Source organism: Rhineura floridana, chromosome 1, assembly GCF_030035675.1.
Source record: "Rhineura floridana isolate rRhiFlo1 chromosome 1, rRhiFlo1.hap2, whole genome shotgun sequence".
NCBI lineage: Eukaryota > Metazoa > Chordata > Lepidosauria > Squamata > Rhineuridae > Rhineura > Rhineura floridana.
The window spans coordinates 302,513,203-302,534,967 of record NC_084480.1 but is presented as its reverse complement, the minus strand read 5'-3'; the positions used below and the strand labels follow the sequence as shown (position 1 = coordinate 302,534,967).

The following is a 21,765-nucleotide window of genomic DNA, read 5'->3' as shown; positions in this document are numbered from 1 at the left end:
TGAAACGCACTTGTAGGGGTCTAGAGCGACGGTGGCGGAAAACTCGCAGCGAATCTGACCGATTTCTCATTAAAATATTTTCTAGTATTTATTCGGCTTCAAGACGATCTGCGCAAAAGGCTTTTTTTACGGCCTCCATTTCTTCAGCCTTCAATCAGCCAGCAGAATTATTCCGAGTGGTCAAAGGTCTACTTAACCGCGATCACTCCGAAATTAATGAGGATTCTTCTCCAACTCGTTGTCAAGAATTAGCCACATATTTCGCGAACAAGGTCGATCAGATCCGCTCCGACTTGGACGCCAATATTAATGCAGTCTCTAAGGATACACCTCTGGCCTCTGTCTGTCCTATTAAGATGGATTCTTTTCAACTTGTTCAACCTGGAGATATAGACAAGCTTCTTGGCGGAATGAGGCCTACCACCTGCCCACTTGACCCTTGTCCATCTTGGATCTTGAAACAAGCTAGAGGTGGACTGGCCACATGGGTATGTGGGGTAGTTAACGCCTCCCTTCACCAAGGCTCTCTTCCAAGTTGCCTGGAGGAGCTTGTAAGACCATCGTTGAAAAAACCCTCCCTAGACTCATTGTGTTTGAGTAACTATCGACCAGTCTCCAATCTACCTTTTCTTAGTAAAATAGTGGAACGGGTGGTGACCATTCAATTGCAAAGTTTCCTAGAGGAAACGGATTATCTCGATCCATTCCAATCTGGTTTCAGACCTGGCCATGGGACTGAGACGGCTCTGGTTGCCTTGGTGGATGACCTTCGCAGGGAACTAGACAGGGGGAGTGTGTCCTTTTTAATTCTCCTGGATCTCTCAGTGGCCTTCGACACTATTGACCATAATATCCTTTTGAGCCACCTAGCCAGGATGGGACTAGGGGGCACTGTTTTGTGTTGGCTCCGCTCTTTCCTGGAGGGTCAGACTCAGAAGGTAATACTTGGAGACTCCTGCTCAGCTCCTTGGCCCCTGACTTGTGGGGTGCCACAGGGCTCTGTTTTGTCTCCTTTGTTATTTAATATCTATATGAAGCCACTGGGTGAGGTCATCCGGAGGTTTGGAGTTCAATACCACCAATATGCAGATGATACCCAGCTTTATTTCTCCTTTCCTCCTGATGCCAAGGAAGCCGTCCAGCCCCTGAACCAGTGTCTGTCCTCAGTGATGGATTGGATGAAGGAGAACAAGTTGAAATTAAATCCAGACAAGAAGGAATTGCTCTGCGACAGTCGTGGGACAAGCCTGGAAATAGGGAACCTACCTGTGTTGGACGGGGTTACACTCCCCCTAAAAACTCAGGTTCGCAGTTTGGGTGTGCTTCTGGACTCGGCTTTGACCCTGGAACCCCAGGTCTCTGCGGTGTCCAGGAGCGCTTTTGCCCAGCTAAGACTAGTTCGCCAACTGCGCCCGTTTCTAGAGACGTCCGATCTGACGAGAGTAACACACGCCCTAGTTACATCCCGGTTGGATTACTGCAACGCACTCTACGTGGGGCTGCCTTTGAAGACATTTCGGAAGCTTAAACTGGTTCAACGTGCGGCAGTGAGAATGCTGACGGGGGCTGGCCTTCGGACTCATACAACCCCCTTATTACAACAACTCCATTGGCTGCCGTTTTGCTTCCGGACTCAATTCAAAGTGCTGGTATTAACCTTTAAAGCCCTACACGGCCTGGGCCGTGTCTATTTGTCCGATCGGTTGCTTCGTTATGAACCCTCCCATCTTTTGAGGTCCTCTGAGGATATACTTCTCATGATCCCTTCAGTCTCACCAGCTCATTTATCAGGAACCAGAGACAGGGCGTTTTCTGTTGTCGCTCCTAGACTCTGGAATGCTTTGCCAGCGGAGGTACGGTTGTCTTCTTCACTTTTGGCATTCCGCCGCCAGGTTAAGACGATCCTTTTTCGGACTGCGTTTAAATTGAACGTGGAATAGGAACTTTAACAAATTATGTTGTAAGCATTAGTTTTTTGTATGTTTTTAACTATATTGATTGCATGTAGAGGTTGTAAATTTTATTTTATTGTGTTCTATTTTATCCTTCGTTGTTCGCCGCTCTGAGTTTCTGGTTAAAATAGAAATATTTTAAATAAATAAATAAATCAGAGCAGCTGACTATTAAACCACTCTGGCCATTGGAGCTCTGCCAAGGGAATGAGTCTCGTAACAACTCCAGCAGCCTTCACAAACTACACTTCCAAGGATTCTTTGAGGGGAGCAGTGACTGTCTCACGTGAAATAAAGGTCTGGTGTGGGTGTGGCCCCCTGATCAGTCAAGCCCAACAGCTGTGACTCTGGCTTTTAGAACACTGACAGTTGGTTCTTACTGAGCATGCCCGGGCTTATTGACTTCAATGTAAAATTTCTTAAATTAATTAAAAATCAGCCAGGCATTTTTTTTAACTTTTAAACTGCAGAAGATGAAGGTCAGAGTATGGGGCAAGATCAGTATTAGGATTACAGGTACTCTGTGAACATGGCTGATTTTTAATTAATTTCAACAAAATGAGAACTCTGACAGAAAAAAGTCGAACAGGGATGTGGGTTTTCTCTCTCTCTTTTCACTCTTTGAACTCTCAATTCTCTTGACTGTTTTGTGTATCGCCATGAAAATTTAGAGGGTTTTTAAGCAAGCGTTTCTGAGTTCAAGACTGTATGTTTTGTAAGGTTTTGTTTTGAAATGAGCTTATGGGAAGCATCAGAATGACATGGGGGTATTTTCAATTTAACATTGCGGAATACAAAAAATCCATGCTGGCTATAGTATACAGCCACTCTTGTGGCTGTGTAATTCATTTATATACCACTTAATGCCAAAACAGGCTTCTAAGCAGGCTACAAAATCGTAAACACGTTATGCAAACATTAAAATATAAACATCCATAATTAAAATATGCAGTAACACAATCCCATCAGAACAACCCAGCAATTGGAACCGGAGGCTTAGGTGGGGAGCTCCAAGGATTGCCTGTGCAAATGGGTGCGTCTTCAAAATCCAGCAGCATGCCAATGCAGATGGGGCCTCTTCTATTTCAGCAGGGAGTGCATTCTGTAACACCAGTGCCCAAAATGACAAAGCCCACCTCTGGTACCACAAGCCAATAATCATCAGGCCATGGCAAGACTAGCCAGGTTCCATTTAAAGCCAGGGTGAGGAACCTCCAGCCCACAGGCCAAGCCTGGCCTGCCTGGCCATTTTGGTGAAGCCACACTGACCCACCCTGCACCTGATGTCATGTATGACTTCAGGTATGGGGCAGGTGAGGGCAAACCTTCAAAGGAACAATCTGGAGCTTAAAGTGGGCTTCCGATTGTTCCTTTGCTAGAGCAAGCAACTGCTCCTCAGTAGGAGTGTGCTTTGCTTAAAGAGGGGGAAGTGGTTTCCTTTGAGTGGAATCCACTTCTCCCTTTCACTGTTGCTCACTGCTCTTTGCAAGCTTCAGAGCCCACAGCGAACCTCACTACACTTCTCCTTTGCACCTCTGACATCAGGGGTGGAAAGAAAAAATGAAGGGAGGGTTGAAAACCAGAGGGTTGGCAACACTCTTTGCGCTGTAGTTCTTAAGCATGGGAACCCCACACAAGGGATTTTGACAGGGGGTGGTGGCCATGATGACATCACAATTGACAGGTGGAATGCCCACAGGGTGGTCAAAAATGTCCCCTGCCCGATTTAAAAGGCTTCTTCTGAGTCATGGGGTAGATTAACAGAATCAGTGTGATCTACCACTGTATAAATATGATGGAGATGGGAGCATATCTACACAACAGATTTAAAGTGATTTACAATGCAATTCTAACCATGTCTACTTAGGAGTAAGTTCTTCTGAATTCAGTGGGGCTTCCTCCCAGGTAAGTGGAGTTAGGATTCCAGTCTTCATTGTAGTTTCTGCCCAGGAAACAGAAGATGTATTTCTGTGAGGGGAGCCTTGAAATCCTTACCAATTTTTTTCCACAAGCTAAAACTCCTAAGGTTTCCCAAGAGAATCATCTGATACAAAGTTTTGGTGTAGATGTTGATTTAACCCAGGGAAACCATATTCTATGATCCTCATCTTAACAGGATGTCCTCTTGTTGCATCTTCAGTGTCAATGAGGCACTTTGCTGCATACGTTCTAGGATTTTCTCAGGTCCATTTTCTTGCAAATGTTTCTTTCCTCAAAACAGCTGGCTTGCGGGGCTGAATCGGAGCCTACAATCTCTTTCGCCACAAGCCTCGCATGTATAAATCCTTTATTTTTAACACAATGATGGGACTGGGGTTAATGCTAGCTTGGAGAGGTGTCTAGACAGTTGGGATGGGCAGGAGAGATGCAGGGAACACCCTACATTGCAGTATGAGCAGAGATGTTAACCTTCTCTTACAGCTGGCTGGGAAAAAAACAAACGGTGTTTGCTTTGGAGTTGTATTTGGAAGTTGCAGAAAATATTTTTAAAAACACACACACCAAAGGAATGCAATCCAGGCCATGTTTACTTAAGAGAAGACTTATTAAAAGGAATAGTTAAGTGGGTTGTAGCCAAAATATGACATTTCTGCAATGCACAACAGGACTGCATATATACACACAAGCATTTTTGTTTTCTGCTATTCCCACCAGCTAATTCCCTTCCTCTAGTCCCAGTGGGAAAGTTCTATTTTTTAATTTCTATTTTTTAAAATTCAGTTGCTGGTAACTGAAGCATCCAAACATATTAAATGGCATTTTCACTTGGGAGTTCCAGGCATCCCAGGGTTTGCCTAGGCTATAAATCATGTAAATTCCAATAAAAAGTGAAAGTTTGTGGTTAATTGGTAGTATTGTAACTAATAAACAAATTAGTTTGCATACACTTTTCCATGTGGCTTGAACATATGTCACTCATTTAGTCGTCTGCATATGATTATTCATGAATTCATCAATATTATTTATCAATAGGTCTACTCTATTCAAATCATGTATATGAGAATGGACATTCATTTAAAACCATTTACACACTGCTTAATATTTCAAAAATCTCTAAGTGGGTAGTTCCATAGTTGCAACTTTGTTCTTCTGAGACAAACTGTAAACGGTGACACCTAGTGTTAGAACACAGTATTAGTCGCTTCCCAGAATTATCTATCTGCCTAGTCTTTTTCTGGATTGAGAGCCACATTCACCCTTGACCAACCTCTGGGGGCCATAGGCTAGCAGTGGGTGTGGTCACTCCAAATTCTCACACGTATGCACACACAGAGGAGGATACACATAGCCCCCCATCCTCGGTTGATCTGTGGAAATCAGCAGTGGATGAGTTATCAACCTCTCTTCACTCAAGTGATCGATCAGATGACCAAGGAGGGTGTGAATTGCATTCCTAATAGCTGGGCTCTGCCCACTCCAGCACGTCTACTACTTTTTTTTCTTTTTGCCACTGTTGCCAAAATTGGTGAAGTCTTGGAGGGGGGCTGGAAATTTTGCTGGGCAGGGCAGATCAGACTGCCCAAATTGAGGGCTAGCCACCCCTGGTCAATGGTAAAGTGACACCTCCAGCTCTGTAACCAAAATGCTGAACAAAATGTACACAAATAAAACCCCTATGGGGAAACAATATGAAAGACTGTCAGAAAATAGGCTCCTCAAATCTGTAGGAGAGAGAGTTCGACCTATATGTTTTTTAAAAAATACCAATGCTCATGGAGAAGTCGTATAAAGAAAACAAGCCTCTGTGTGCCTTGGATTGCATAAAAATAATTCCAGTAAAGAATAAGAGCATAGTGTAATGTCAGGCCAGACCCACATCCATAAAGGGTGGGGAAACTGTGGCCTTCCAGATGTTGTCGGACTCAAGCTCCCATCAGCCCCAGTCTGCATGGCCAATGATCCGATGATGGGAAATGTAGTCTTCACCACAGGTTCCCACCCCAATCTAGCCTGTCAGCTTGTTTCCAACAACGGCCTATCAGATGCCTCTGGGAAGCCTTCAGGCAAGATAGTATTCATAGGTACACCGCCTCTAAAAATGCTGGTTCCACTTAGCTAACAGCTATTGATAAACATATTCTCCATAAATGTGTCCTGTAACGGGCAATCTGGTGCTGGCACTCATATGACTTCTGGTTGGTCATGTTGCTGCTGCTTACGGGGAGGTAGTGGCCAGGTCAAAGCGGTGTAAATGCACCAGCAAAGCCAAGGCAATGTTCCTGCCATTGCATTTGCACCGGGCTGACCTCCCCCTTCTACCTCTTTTGTTGTTTTCTATATGAAGTTCCAAATTCAGTGTAATAATTTAGAGAGAATATTTTATTAATAAGCAAGCATATATGTATATCAATGTACCACATCAACCAACCTAGACCCTGTGTTCTGAGGTTCTTCTCCATGCGTCCTTTGCAAGGGAGGTGCAGAGGGTGACAACATGAGAACAGGCCTTTTCAGTGGTGGCTCCCCACTTCTGGAATGCTCTTCCCAGGGAGGTACACCTGGCATCATCATCTAGTTTTAGGCACGAGGCAAAAACTTTACTTTTTACCTGGGCTGTTGTCCTTAATTGGAAGGATTTTAGGTATCAGCGGCCTTTTAAGACGGCAGGTCTTGCAAGACCTATCTTTATCTGTACTGATATGGTATTAGGTTGTTGTGCTGTTTTTTAATGGGTTTGTTTGTTTTAATGTTTATTGTTGTAAGTCACTTTGGGTTGCTTTGCAAGGAAAGCAACTAACAAATATAAATAAATAAAATCAATCAACTGATCTTAACGTTTGCTGACATGTTTGCTCTTAAGATTTCATTCATCTTCAAGATGCAGTAACATGTATCATCACACCACCCCGTAAGCAGCTCCAATGTGACCGAGAGATCAGGTGAGCAGTGGCACCCAACCTTGGCACCCATTAATTAATGTGTCTACTTACTGGGAGGGAGGAGCAAGGTCAGGGCAGTGCAAATGCACCTGTGGAGCCATCTAAGGTAGTGGCCATAAATTCCATTCAGTTACCTGAATACATTAATTGTATTAAGGCCCTCTGTGGCGCAGAGTGGTAAGCGGCAGCAACGCAGCCGAAGCTCTGCTCACGGCCGGAGTTTGATTCCAATGGAAGGAGGAAGTCGAACCTCCGGTAAAAGGGGTCGAGGTCCACTCAGCCTTCCACCCATCCGTGGTCGGTAAAATGAGTACCCGGCATATGCTGGGGGGTAAAGAAAGGCCGGGGAAGGAACTGGCAATCCCACCCCATATAAACGGTCTGCCTAGTAAATGTCGCAAGACATCACCCTAAGAGTCAGAAACGACTTGCACTATAAGTGCGGGGACACCTTTACCTTTTTTATGTGGATATGGTCTTCCTTTTATCTATCTGCCCTGTCTGTTTCTAAGACAGTTGAAGGAGAGAATGATAGAGGCAGCCTTGCTCGTGATACAAAATTTCTTTCCCCCTGCTGTTGCTTCAAGTCATGCAAGTTTTACTAGCTTTCGATGCATTTTAAAAAACCTATAAGTCCTATTTCCCAGAGAGAGTAAAGCAAACCTCTAAAAAACTTCTTTGCCCCCCTTTTCTTAATGTTAAAAGTACTCTCCGCTGGTTCAAGTTAAAACTGCACCCAGACAAAATTCTGAGTTGCATGCAAAATATTAATTGCATTCAGTAGTAAAGAAATGTTATTACCTGTAGCCATCCAATGCATGATGTAGGTCAATACTCAACACATTTTTCATACATAGAAAATAAATTGCCTCTCTTCTGGCCTTGGAGTGGAAATGTAATAAAGGAGCTCCAGCGATCTTGTAATCAATCCATTTGAGAACATTCAGGTCTAAATGAAAATGTCATTTCTCCATTGTCAATTTGTCCTGGCTATGGCCTTTCAGTACATGCCACAATGACCCCACAGATCATTCATTTCACTAAACCAGGGCTTCTCAGATTTTCTGTTTCTAGGGCCCACTTGAGATGGCTGAAAACTACTGAGGCCCACCAGTCACAAAACAGAAGTGCAGGGGCAGAGCTGATCACAACATGGTGGCAGATGGGTGCAGAGTAATCAGCTGACAATTACCTCATCATTTTCTACTGATATCTAATTTCTTTTTTGGAAATTTGCTAAAATTCTTTGCCACGGTATTTTCCTTGCAGTGAGGAGCTCTATGCCGACCTTTCCTCAAGCTAAGTACAGAAATTTGCTTTGGAAATATTGTGACTCAGCCTCCCCATTTTAGGCAGAATTTGCTGATCAAAAGCTTTAAAGAGAGCCTTTTTCTTTTATATTTTCCCCTTCCCACACCCACATGCCTTTCAAAGCATATTTACTCATCTCCTATCATCTCTTCTCCCATTCACCTTTCACACACAACTTGTACCTTATCCCCCATCCCCAAACTGCTCAGTTTATTTCATCCCTCCTCCCTGGTCCTTTTACATTCACTTTTTCCTCCTATAACCGAATTCCTTATCCTCAGGTAACAAGTGACTTAACACATCTAGATGAAGATGATGATGATAAAATAAATTATCCTCTTCCTTTCTATTCCCTATATTATTAACCTTCTAAAAGGGGGATGGGAGAACCATACACACCACACTGAACTTTTTGGAGGAAAGCTAGGTTTAAAATGTATTAAGTGGCTAGGAAACCTGACCAGTTATTTCAGGCAGGAGCAGACTTCAGACTTGTGGGATTTGCTTTGGGGTTGTTGTTTTTACTAGAACCTCATAATCCAACGCCTAGATTTTGGTGCAAAAGGCATACTTAGAATTAAAGAATTCTGCGCCTGGGAATTCCTTAGACACAGAAATCTGTGCCTAATTTGCCCAAGCCTTCTTCATTTCAGCAGTCTAATTTAGGGTAAGAGGGGAGTCTTCCTCCCCCCATTATTAAATAACTGGGAGTCAGAAATCTTTGCTGATCTCCTGCAAATCTCCCAGAGGCCAACCAGCAGATTGCCCACCCCTGAGCTGTTTCATTTCACTTGCAGCCTGCAGATGTTCCTCTGCCAACGGAGTTCTGTTTGCAGGCTTATCTTCTGATGCATGAAGGATCTCACAGGGGAAGAGTCATAACCCAGTGGCTGAACATCGGCTTTGCATGCAGATGTTCCCAGTTTCAATCCTTGGCATCCCCAGCCAGGTAGGACTGGGAGAGACTCCAGTCTGAAACCTTGGCTTGCTGCCGCCAGAGTCAAGGTAGACAATATTGAGCTAGATGAACAGACTCTTATACCAGAGTCTTCCTATGTTCCTTTGGCTCCTTTCAATATATATATTTTTAAAGGTTTTTTTCCATTCAGAACATTATTTTTATTTTCCCCAAACACAACCAATACTATTTGTCCAACTTTAAAACACGTGATGCAATATATCAAATGGCATGCATCAAACTGACTTTGTCACTGTCCTTCATCGCAAGCTGAAATCAGTTCTGACTGCCAAACCTCTGCACAAATTCAGGGAGAGGAAGCACGGATCCCCATCCGACATTTGGATTCATACTGATGAAGTCATCTAGGTTCATCTTGAAGTCTAAAAAAAAAAAGTGCAAAGAAAGAGAAAGGTATTAAAAGTGCACTTAGGTGGGAGAGGCTCCTAAATAGCCCCGAAAGAGCTTTCAGCCATCCAGCTGCTTGTAGACAGTTTCAGCTCTGTTTTCTGGAGAAGGGCTATAGCTCAGTGGTAGAGTATCTGTTTTGCATGCAGAAAGTCCCCGGTTCAATTCCCAGCACCTCCAGGTAAGGCTGGGAGAGACCCTTGCCTGAAATCCTGGAGAGCCACTTGCAGTCAGTTTAGACTAGCGTTCTTCAACCTTGGGTCCCAACAGGCTGATGGGAGTTGTAGTCCAACAACCTCTGGGGACCCAAGGTTGAAGAACGGTGGACAATACTGAGCTAGATGGACCAAGGGCCTGACTTGGTATATAAAGCAGCTTACTATGTTTCTATGTTCTATGCGGCCGTGTAGATATGCGCTGGCAGGCATTCCTCCAAGCCCTGTGCACACAAGAGATTAGCACAAACCAGCTAAATTTTCACTAAGGTCAAGGAAGGAACTGGAGACAGAGGTGTGCAGTTAAAAAGAAGGGAAGAGTTCAGAGAGGAATCTGGTCAAGAGCTTTACAGACAATTCCCCTGAACAGGCATGGTGTGCTTGTTCTGTCAGCGCAAGGGTTTACGCTTGCACAATGGAACTTACGCCCCTCTCTGCCCCCTGGTGTGCCCCGTACCCTGACAAGTCTGCTCTGGCAGGTTGGAGGGAAACGCAGAACAGATTTAAGGATCATGTGAGGGGAAGACGGGGGGGGGGGAATTGATCAAGTATAAATGCACTGACGGAATGAGTTAGCTGGATACCCCCCCCAAGGCTGCAATCCTAAGGGGGACAAAAACCAAAGGAAGTTCCAGCCACCGTATCCTATACCCTGCTGTGCTTGTGCAAGAAAGGCTCTTGCACTCCCCTATCCTTTTTAGATTCACCCCTACTTTTTAAAAACAGTTTCCCATTGGAACAATGGAAGAGAAATCAGAGGGAGAGATTTAGACAGCCGGGTTCAGCTCCAAATGGTTTTCCTGTCCTTCCCTGAAATGGCCCCAAACTGCTCCTGACACGCCCCTTTTGGTCCTACCAATGTTGGAGCTCAGATGCTAGTAGGAGCTGCACATGGGATTTTTCCACCCTGGCAGCAGGGATCCAGCACTGGAGCTGGCGCTCCAAAATATCCAATGGCCCCCATGACCCATAGGATTGTATCCTTCGTAGCCCGAACTGGTGGGTGGAGATATGCAGCTGTACCCAGAGTACAAGACAGCATGGAAAACACAAACCCACAATGATATCCTGCAATGTAGGTGGGGAGAAAGCATTGGATGCTTCACATCTGGGTGTACATCACACAGCGTGGCTTCATCTGTGTTCCAGCTGTACATGCAGTTCCAAGCAAGAAAATCTACCTGCGGATGTTCTTGGTTGCACAAGGGTGACGGATACCAGCAGAACAAGCCATATGGACTTTGGGTTGATTCCATTAATTTCTGAGAAAGGGCCATGTTCTGTCTGTATCTCAACAGAGCTTTTAGCAGACTGTCAAAGTAATGAAATGCTTTTTGCCTGCAAAGTAAATGTTAAAACAGAAGGAGTATTGGAAGCTAATCCAGGCAAGATGTTAAAAGAAGTGCATACCTGCTGTCTCAATACAAGGGTACAGTGGAGGAGGCTTCAGCCAGTTCCCGCTGGCATCTTTCATGTGGGATCGGTCAGAAGCAAACGTCTTCAGATACACGTCGGCTCGAACCAACCTGACTTTTCTAAACAAGCCAAACACTTAAGTGACGGGAGTTGCACAGTCCGCACCAGAAACATCAGGAAGCAGTGGGCTGACTCTGCTCCTAGCATTTTCAGCTACAGCTGAACCAAATATTAATTGTTAGGCATCAAACTCCTCAAATATAATGAACTGTGAATGGTTAAAATAATCCTCTTTAAGCATGTACATTTTACAAATGACGTTTTGAAGCTCAGTTTAAATCACGTTTGAAACTTGCAGTGCAATGGGACTTGCTTTCAGGTTATGTGGGGGCATCCTAAGGCTGCAATCTTATACCCTAGGTGTGGGGAAGCTTTTGCTCTCCAGATGTTGCTGAACTGCAACTCCCATCATCCCTGCCCATTGGCCTTGGTTGCTGGGGCAGATGGGAGCTGTAGTTCAGCAAGATCTGGTGGTTCCCCACACCTCATATTCGCACTTATCTAAAGGTGAGCCCAATTGAACACAGTTGGGCTTACATCTGAGTAGACAATATAGAACTGCACAGTTATATGGTATTTTGGACATGGAAGCAAAAACAACAAAGTGGCTCTGTGACACTTTAAAGACTAACAAATGTATTGCTGTGCATTTTTTTTAGGTAAGAGCCAGCTTTTTCACAGTATACCTGATGAAGTACACACATTTGAATTTGTTCGTCCCACAAGATGCTTTATCGATTGTGCTGAAGCAGACTCCCTATGGTCAAGGAAAGTATCCCATCCTCCCTTTGCCCCCCCCCTTTTTTACATCCAGATGTTACAAAACTGATGAAATGCAGAAATATAAGAGGAAAAACAAAACATTTGATGACATGCCCACATACCTATATTTTATTTTAACTACCACTAGTGCTCCCGTAGGAACCTAACCATTATTTAAAATCTCCTTTGGAGGCCCTCTTCTGGGTCACCTTGCCATTTCAGGTACAGCAGGGGATCATCTTGGACAGGGCCTCCTCTGTGGTGGCACCCAAGTTCTGAAACTCTTTCTCAAGGGAGGTGCATTCTACCCCTTCATTGATTATGTTCTGGCAGTCAGCTAAAAGCAGCAATTACCCTCAGAGATATTAAACTGGGAACAGTTGTTTCTTGCTAGTTGTCCAGGAAAGCGATCTTCAAACTGGAGGGCAATGATCTTGTACCATCTGAAGATGGGACTTCAAAACTTGTGTGTCTAGCGGGAGGGAAACAGGCCCTCCAACCACTAGGTCTCAGGGAGCCTGTGGCTCTCCAGATTATGTTGGATTACAACTCCCATCATTCCTGACTGTTGGCCATGCTGGCTGCGTCCGATGGGAGCTGGAGTCCAACAACAACTGGAGAGCCACAAGTTCCCCATCCCTGCACTAGGTAATGCTACCCAATCTGGCTTCTATTGACATTTCACCTCCAGCACCACCTAAAATTAATTGCTAGCTTTGCTAACTACAATATTTCTCTTTTGCTCTTTGCCTCACAAGAGAACTGCATGTTTCACTTACTGCTGGAGGCAGAAACAAGTAAATGCTGTATTTTCTATTTTGAAAAATGGGGGGGGGGGAGAGAACCCGCTATTGCAACTTTGTCCCATTAGCCCTTGATGCAATGTGAAATCTGTTTAACTGATTCTAAAACAGGGGTGAGAAGCCTCAGGCTCAGGGGCCAAAAATGGTGCAGGACAAAGTCATGCCGTAGTGAAGTATTCACCGTCAGAAGGTCAACTGGAGGCTCTGGGCCAATTGCACAACTCCTTCCCTGCTCTGAGTTGCATTCAGCTAAGTTCTACTCAGAGTAGACCCACTGAAATCAATGAACCTATGTTTGCCATGTCTATTTAACTTCAATGGGTCTACTCTGAGTAGGACTAACACGGAATATCACCCATTATCTAAAGTAAGCAGAGAGCACCACAATAAAGGAAGAGACCCAAATATATACAAATAATATCTATAAATCAACATGAAAATTTTATAGGCCCATAAAGTATCCCAAACAACAGGAAATAGAAGAAACCATCAACTACAGATCACCAGTAAAAAGTCTGTTTCAGCAATGCTTTTTGCTCATGTTCATGCAACCGATTGACGGTTTCTCATTCCTTAGGAACAGTTCTTTACCAGATTCCAGCTTGAATGAATAATAAGCACTAGTCGTCTCAAGATAGTTGTAGAATAGGTGCAGTTCTTCAAACCTGCCATGCCATTCTGTAGAACAAACATGCTTCTTGTTACCAACTGAACTTTTATCTGTCTGTCTATCTATCAGCTGGCTGAAAGCCATTCTTCATTCTACAAGCCCAAGGCCTGCATCCTAAAGTCAGCAGAGTATTTATTGTTGTTTATTTGCTGCTATGTACTTGTACAATTTTTCATATTTTTTGGTATTAGCACACTATAGATACTGTTTGTATACATTTGATCTTCTTCCTTTTATTTTGTAGCTCAGGAGTGGGGGACCCCAGGAGCAGGGACCACATGCAGCCCTCTCTGTCTGGTCCTCAGGACTCTCTCCAGACTGTACCTCCTTCTCAGCCACACCCACTCTCCTTGGCCATGCCCTTTACCAAACATACTTTGCGCCCTCCTTGAGTGTTTTCGCCTGGCTCAAATGTGTCCTTGAACTCTGATAATGACTCTTGCTTGCTTGGATGGAGAATAGAGTGAGGTGTGCGACTGTGTGGAGCAAGACAAGGGCTTCTGTGGGGCAGAGTCGCTGCACTAGCTTCCCAGCAGGAAGGTTACTGTTGCTTACTGGGAGAGGGGCAAAGCGTTGTGGTGCAAATACACCAGTGAGACTCCTGATGATGCATTTGCACCATGCTGACATTTCCGACACCTGTCCCGCCTGGTAGGCAACAGCCAGTCACCTGCCAGGAAGCTAGCGTGGCACCTCCACTCCACCTGGCGAGCCACTTCTGTGTAAAAACTAGCCTACTGTATAAAGGCAAAAATTCCATTTGTTGCCCCACCCACTTTTGCCTGTGACACCACCCACTACTGGCATGCGGCCCCTGGAAGGCTGCCCAGAAGGTAATGCGGCCCTTGGGCTGAAAAAGGTTCCCCGCACCTCTTGTACCTCATTGTCATAAGACTCTTACAGCATGTATCTTTGTCTTAAAATTGGGAGATGCCAACTCAGACCCTAATGTGCCATGCCAATTTTGGTATGCCCCAAATTTTGGTTCTTAAAGCCACACAAGCAATGTTTGTGCTTCCCGTCCGCACCTTCGAAATTCTGGAGTAATATTGCTGTCCGATTTAAAGGCCTCTTCAATGTAGGTGTCAATGGGGCAGGGGAAAGGCAGCACAGTGTCAAGGTCATAAATAAAGTTCTGGTCTCTGGACACATGAAGCAAAAGAACATGGTAGTCCTGTAAGAAAAAATATTACAAATTTCTTAATTGGTAACGTCTGTGATGATTGGGGAAGAGAAGCTGGGAGAAGTCTCAGTCTAGGTATAAAACGCAATATAAAAACATATAAAATGATTTTTAATTGTATACTTTGTATGTTTTAATGGTGTGTTGTTTTCAGTTGTAAGCCGCTCTGAGTCCTATTGGAAAAAGGGCGGGGTAGAAATAAAGTTTATTATTATTATTTAAAATGATTCTATATATATATATATATGTATGTCTAGTAGTTGCTGGAACATTCCTGCTTCTAATCCTACCTTTGCCATGATCTCATTGCTGCACAACATCTAGCAAAAGTGGTGTCCGGTATACATTGGACTGGAAACACCATCGGACGCTGTTGGACTTTTGCTTCCATTAGCCCCAGCTATCATGGCCAGTAGTGAGGGTTGATGACAGTTGTAGTCCAACAACATCTAGAGGGCCACAAGTTCCCCACCCCTGACTTCCGAAGCATAAAACTAAGATTGATATCATAGTGCACTGGTTAGTGTGTTGAGCATGAACAGGCAAGACATGTTTAAATCTCTATCAGGACATTAATTTAATTTACTAGGTTAGTACAAGTCACTGATTTTAGTGAGGTTCAGAGTCTTTAGAGTAGGCCAGTGTGTTGTATAATGAAGCATTTTAATATAGCCTCTAACCTAATATTGGGTAAAATCTAGATATATCTACAGCTTGAGATTCAGGATGAGCTGGCTTTTTAAATGTAGGTCATGCAGGGAGGTTGTAAATGGGTCATAGAATTCTCTTTCTTTGGAGTGACAGCTGTCTTATGTTTCATTTTTATGTATGAGTTCTTAGGCAATGCATGCATTTAAAAAATTAAAGTAGAAGTAACAGCAGCTGAGGTAATTGTAACACTAAACATAGAAAGGATGTTGTGAATTTCCTCACCCAAATCACAGGCTGACCCCCGCTTCTTGCCTGCTGCTTCCAAAGTGGCACCTGCAGGTTTCAAGGAATGGGTGACTACATTTAGGTATAGTAAACCAACACCAAAGAGTTCAGGCTACTACAAGATAGCTTAAAAGTGACACAGCTAAGATTTTTCAGAGAAATACAGGCTGAGTGAGACCCAAAGATCTCCATGCTGAGTGCTTGATAAGCTCTATACAAACATTCAAGACTATGGGAGATCTAACACTAAAATGCTTTAGCATTACAATAAGCCACAGCAAGCCTCAGGCTTGTGCGCTCTTTCCTCCCCTCCTCCAGGGTGGCTGTGATGGGCACATCGAAAGCTTCTGCTTCCATTTAGATGGACCTCATCTTAGTGTGTTGTCCAAACCCTAAACTGTGGTTAATCTTAACTTTAGTTTGTTCCAACAAGCTAACTTAATAGTCCATATTTTGAAATTGGCTCGCTTGAAGAAACCACAGTCAAGATTAATCACACACTGACATGGCATGGTTTGCACATAACACTAAGCCATGGTTTGTTTGAATGCCTGAACTCAGCCATGTAGACTAACCATGACTTACTTAAACCATGGTTTGGTGCACATCTGAACGCAATGCCCTTGCTTAACTATGGTTTATTTGGCCACTCCAAGACCAGATGGTTGCCAAACTACAGAGGCATGAAGCAAGGACAGTGGGAAAATATGCTAAGCTTTGGAGAAATAAGCCATGTCTTAGCATTATGTGTGAATGCAGCCTTTGTCAGGTTTGAAAGCTGATTTCAGATAGGCTTACTCCAAGATAAGTTTGTATAGGATTGCAGCCTAAAACAGCTGTCACCCGATTCTGCATGCACTGTATTATAGCAGGAAACTACTAAACTACCACATACATGTCTGGACCCAGCTGTTAATCCGGACATAGCAAACATATTATTTCAGGTTCAGTTCCACATCACAACTCACCATCTTTCTATCATTTGAAATGAAAACAGCATAAAATTCTTCTAAAGGACATAGATTCTGGTTCTGGATGTATTCGCAAAGCTTCCATACATTTTCCTCACTGTAATAAGCAAAACAAAACACAATCCACTAGATTTCAATTTCATGTTCTCCCCCAGTAATAAAAATTTAATACTCAAGACATTCACTCGTATTAATTTGTAGGATTTTCTAAAAGCTCTTGAAGGTGGGATGGACAACATTTTTCAGGCCAAGGGCCACATTCCCTTCTGGGCAACTTCCCAAGGCCCCTGGCAGTGGTGGGTGGGCGGGGCCAGAGGCAAAAGTGGATGGAGCAACGAATGCAAGTTTTACCTTTCTACAGTAGGCCAGTTTCTACAGACACGCACACACCCCTCTCTATCCTCCATCCGGGCAAGCAAGAGGCTTTAGCAGAGTTCAAGGACTCATTCCAGACAGGCAAAAACATTCAGGATACGAAGCACAGGCAGTGAGGGGTGTGACCTGGGGAGACTTCCAAGGGTCAGATAGGGAAGCCCTGAGGATCGCAGTTGGCCTTGTGCCTGAGGTTCCCCACCCCATGCTTTAAGGGTTTTATTCCTCATCCCACTTGCATGTCTCTTTCTAAAAGTCTGGTCCAATCACTTTCAAAAGTATGTGTTTACTTTAATCTGTAAATGTTCTGGAGCCAAAGTCTACTTCTACCAGAATCCATGCCCACCACACACAGATACCAGGGACACTGATCAAAGTTCATTGTGACCAGAATAATCTCCCTACAGTGATCAAGTTCCCTTTATGGCAGGGGTAGGGAACCTGTAGCCATCCAGATGATGTTGTTCTACAGTTCCCATCATCTCTGACCACCGGCTGCATTGGCTGGGGCTGATGGAAGCTGGAGCCCAACAACTTCTGGAGGACAACAGGCTATGGCTTTAATGCATGAAGGTTGAAATTATGGATGTGAAAGAAAGGAGAACATTCTGTAACATGTGGCTTGTAACATTATGCTTGTAACATGTGGCTTTTCCACCTCCTGGTGTGAGGTGGCAGAATAAGCTGCAACTGACAGAATTCTCCCTTCTGTTCAACTCCTACAGCCACCCAATCATAAACATATTTATTTGGAAGTTAAGTCCAATTTCCGGGGATCCCGGAAATTACAGGCCAGTTAGGTGATCCAGTGGACATAGTGTACTTAGACTTTCAAAAAGAGTTTGACAAGGTACCTCACCAAAGGCTTCTGAGGAAGCTTAGCAGTCATGGAATAAGAGGAGAGGTCCTCTTGTGGATAAGGAATTGGTTAAGAAGCAGAAAGCAGAGAGTAGGAATAAACGGACAGTTCTCCCAATGGAGGGCTGTAGAAAGTGGAGTCCCTCAAGGATCGGTATTGGGACCTGTACTTTTCAACTTGTTCATTAATGACCTAGAATTAGGAGTGAGCAGTGAAGTGGCCAAGTTTGCTGACGACACTAAATTGTTCAGGGTTGTTAAAACAAAAAGGGATTGCGAACAGCTCCAAAAAGACCTCTCCAAACTGAGTGAATGGGCAGAAAAATGGCAAATGCAATTCAATATAAACAAGTGTAAAATTATGCATATTGGAGCAAAAAATCTTCATTTCACATATACGCTCATGGGGTCTGAACTGGCGCTGACCGACCAGGAGAGAGACCTCGGGGTTGTAGTGGACAGCACGATGAAAATGTCGACCCAGTGTGCGGCAGCTGTGAAAAAGGCAAATTCCATGCTAGCGATAATTAGGAAAGGTATTGAAAATAAAACAGCCGATATCATAATGCCGTTGTATAAATCTATGGTGCGGCCGCATTTGGAATACTGTGTACAGTTCTGGTCGCCTCATGTCAAAAAGGATATTATAGAGTTGGAAAAGGTTCAGAAGAGGGCAACCAGAATGATCAAGGGGATGGAGCGACTCCCTTACGAGGAAAGGTTGCAGCATTTGGGGCTTTTTAGTTTAGAGAAAAGGCGGGTCAGAGGAGACATGATAGAAGTGTATAAAATTATGCATGGCATTGAGAAAGTGGATAGAGTAAAGTTCTTCTCCCTCTCTCATAATACTAGAACTCGTGGACATTCAAAGAAGCTGAATGTTGGAAGATTCAGGACAGACAAAAGGAAGTACGTCTTTACTCAGCACATAGTTAAACTATGGAATTTGCTCCCACAAGATGCAGTAATGGCCACCAGCTTGGATGGCTTTAAAAGAAGATTAGACAAATTCATGGAGGACAGGGCTATCAATGGCTACTAGCTGTGATGGCTGTGCTCTGCCACCCTAGTCAGAGGCAGCATGCTTCTGAAAACCAGTTGCTGGAAGCCTCAGGAGGGGAGAGTGTTCTTGCACTCGGGTCCTGCTTGCGGGCTTCCCCCAGGCACCTGGTTGGCCACTGTGAGAACAGGATGCTGGACTAGATGGGCCACTGGCCTGATCCAGCAGGCTCTTCTTATGTTCTTAAGTCCAAGTAAGTGGGACTCTAGTGTCCTAGTAAGTAAGCTTCAGATTGCAGTCTTGAAGACTTGCAACCCAAGTCAACTAAATCCCACTGATTTTAACATAACACAGGCCCAGTTTAAACACAGTATTGCTCTGGAAAAAGCACTTACCCATGGAGATGCTCCATGCAGTTAGTGCCATGTTTAAAGATGCTTAACCCATGCCCCAGTGGTCCAATACACGTACAGCAACTGCACACCAGCAGTATGTATGCCCAGGACACAGGATTGCTGGCATGCAAATACAACCTGCATATGATCTTGGGGCACACTCTTCTCAATTATGCCAGCTGCATGCTTCATGAATACAGGAACATGCTTTTCACACAATACTATCACATTTAAACAGAACCTTGTTCTTCTACTCAGTGTGGTGTAGTGGTTAAGAGTGTTGGACTTGGACATGAGAAACCAGAGTTCAAATTGTCACTCAGCCATGATGTCCAACGGGTGACCTTGGGCCAGTCACTATTTCTCAGCATACCTACCTCACAGGGCTCTTGTGAAGATAAAATGGAGAGAGGGTGAACAATGCATGCCACTTTGAGCTCCTTGGAGAATAAGTGGGACATAAATGTAATATTTTTTTTAAATTCACATATTCATGTGGAGCTGCCTTATCTAGATGCTACTGATCCATCTAGAGAGCCCAGCACTGCCCACCCTCACCAGCAGAGATTATCCTGTTAGAGCGGTACAACAGTGGAACCAATTACCTGGAGAGGTGGTGGGCTCTCCAACAATGGAGGCATTCAAGAGGCAGCTAGACATCCACTTGTGGGGGATGATTTAAGGTGGATTCCTGCATAAAGCAGAGGTTGGACTCGTTGGCTATATAGGCCCCTTCCAACTCTACTATTCTGATTTTATGATCCAAAAGTGTAACCCTTTCCTATCCCTCCCTGCTATCCAGCAGATTTTTTACTGCCAGGAACTGAGCAAGGAGACCTTATGGATGTAGAGAACCATGTGCTATGTTTTACCTCTAAGTTGTAGGTTCACTTCAACCTCTCTCCCAGTCCGAACTGTTAGCAATTTAAAGGCGCAATCCTAGACACATTTACCTGGGAGTTAAGTCCCACTGAACTCAGTACGGTTTACTTGTAAGGAGAACTGCACAGGATTGCACTAACTGGTGTAATAAGGCTAACTGACAATTCACAAGGAAAAGCTTTTTTTGTCTTATAGAATTTCTGATATTCTGGGAAAGAGGTCAGGAAGCCACCCCCTAATTTTTTCTGCCCCCTTTTAAACAAAAAAAAATATTTATTACAGAGGAAAAAAATTCCCCAGCCCCTGTTAGGATGGTAAGGCCTGGAATGTGTTACAGCCATTATGATCCTCTCTAGGGCTGTGATGCTCTGGAATTAAGTAAGTGGCCTGTCCCCATGGAATGCTGCGGTGGTTTCTTACCAGTAGCAGCTGGTGTAGACACAAGCGGGCCGAGGAGGCACCGCCGGGTGATAGACCGCCGGTGCTGCTGCAAGCCCTGACGCCGCCTGCTCCATTCGGACCCTCACTCAGCTGGCAATGGGGAGTGGGAATGTATTTGGGGGGGTCATTTCCCGAGGAAAGGCTGAGGCTGCCGCTCTCGTAGCCGCCAGAGCTGCCTGGAGCGACTCAGGAACCCTCGCGCAACGTGTGCTGCAAACGGATCGCGGGGTGAGTTACAAAAATCTCCTTCCCCGGGAAACGCGGCAGCCCTGCAGAGTTGAAAATCCCGAGGGGAAGAAGCGTGCGGAAGAGGGACGTCCGTGCAAAACCTGAAGAAGATGAAATAAAATGAGCAGGGGTGTAGCAAGCGCCGTCTGCAATGACGTTGCAACTGTGACCCTTGCATGGATGCTTACTCAGAAGCCAGGCCCCAAATAAGTTGCCCTGTAAAGACTGCAATCCTCCACCCCCTTAATAGAGAATAGGCCCTATTGGACACCCATTGGCTTCCAGTGAAACGTGCAAAGGACTGCGGTGCTTCGAGGGAACTTTCAAGCGGGGTGCTTGGGCCAGCAGAAACAGCAAAATAATCTTTTATGGCAGCTGACGAAGCTGACGGTGGTTCGCGAAAGCCCATGCCGTCATAAATTTGTGAAGTCTTTTAAGATGCTACAAGACTGCTTTTATAATTTGTGATACTTTCCAGGGGTGGGCACATATTCAAGGGCTATGAAGTCCGCACTGCTGCTTCATGCATGTATTTTAAGACTTATTTCGACGCGCTCTTAATTTTATTAATTGCTATGTCTTCTTGGCATTTGTACTGTTAATTTTAGAGGGGTGGAATTGCAGATTTGGAAATGTTGATTTTATGTATGTTATATTGTAGGCTGCCTTGTGAGAAGCTTTGTATCCTGATCATGAGCTGATGGTGGTTTATTATAATATTTCTCCCCTTTCATTTCTTCATTTTTATAATCCTTTTCCTCCCCCCCCTTTTTGTTAATTTGCAAATAAAAAATGAATTAAAAATCAGTAACGCCGCCTACATTTTACGTATCAGGTGGTAGTGTCAGGTTGCATGGGGGTAAAAACCCGCTTTATCAAAGCGGTATGAAATGGTCAGTAGCAAGATTTTACCACGAGTAAAAAGATAAGAAGGTGGGTTTGTACGTCTTCTTTAGTTGTTAGGAAGTGAGGCGAAACAACGCGAGCCATGGCCGCAGGTGAGTCCTAGGACTCCGCCCCCGCCCCCGCCCCCGCCCCCGGACAAATGAATCCAGTTAAGCTCG

General features: G+C 44.4%; 1 protein-coding gene across 3 annotated transcripts; it reads right to left on the bottom strand.

Moving 5' to 3' along the window:
- On the bottom strand, positions 1-20,924 carry NTAQ1 (N-terminal glutamine amidase 1). 3 transcript variants are annotated; one of them, XM_061606067.1, is made up of 6 exons: positions 20,453-20,918; positions 16,523-16,622; positions 15,552-15,602; positions 14,464-14,609; positions 11,135-11,259; positions 1-9,484 (listed from the first exon to the last, which is right to left on the bottom strand). In XM_061606067.1, the coding sequence occupies exons 1-6, from the start codon at positions 20,545-20,547 to the stop codon at positions 9,378-9,380; spliced, it is 624 nt and encodes a 207-aa protein (XP_061462051.1). In that variant the 5' UTR covers positions 20,548-20,918; the 3' UTR covers positions 1-9,377. The 3 variants fall into 3 exon arrangements, with proteins under 3 accessions (XP_061462051.1, XP_061462060.1, XP_061462068.1); XM_061606084.1 differs by lacking the exon at positions 11,135-11,259 and adding an exon at positions 10,906-11,062 and having other exon boundaries at positions 9,376-9,484; positions 20,453-20,920; XM_061606076.1 differs by lacking the exon at positions 15,552-15,602 and having other exon boundaries at positions 20,453-20,924.
- Positions 20,925-21,765: the final 841 nt, after the last annotated feature.

Excerpts from the sequence above, each read along its gene's own strand:
- NTAQ1 (XM_061606067.1), bottom strand. The coding sequence starts at position 20,547 with ATGGAGCAGGCGGCGTCAGGGCTTGCAGCAGCACCGGCGGTCTATCAC. Across the intron at positions 15,603-16,522 it reads TTTCAAATGATAGAAAGATG|GTGCCACTTTGGAAGCAGCA; the intron begins GTGAGTTGTGAT and ends TGAAACCTGCAG. Across the intron at positions 9,485-11,134 it reads CCCTTGTATTGAGACAGCAG|ACTTCAAGATGAACCTAGAT; the intron begins GTATGCACTTCT and ends TTTTTTTTTTAG.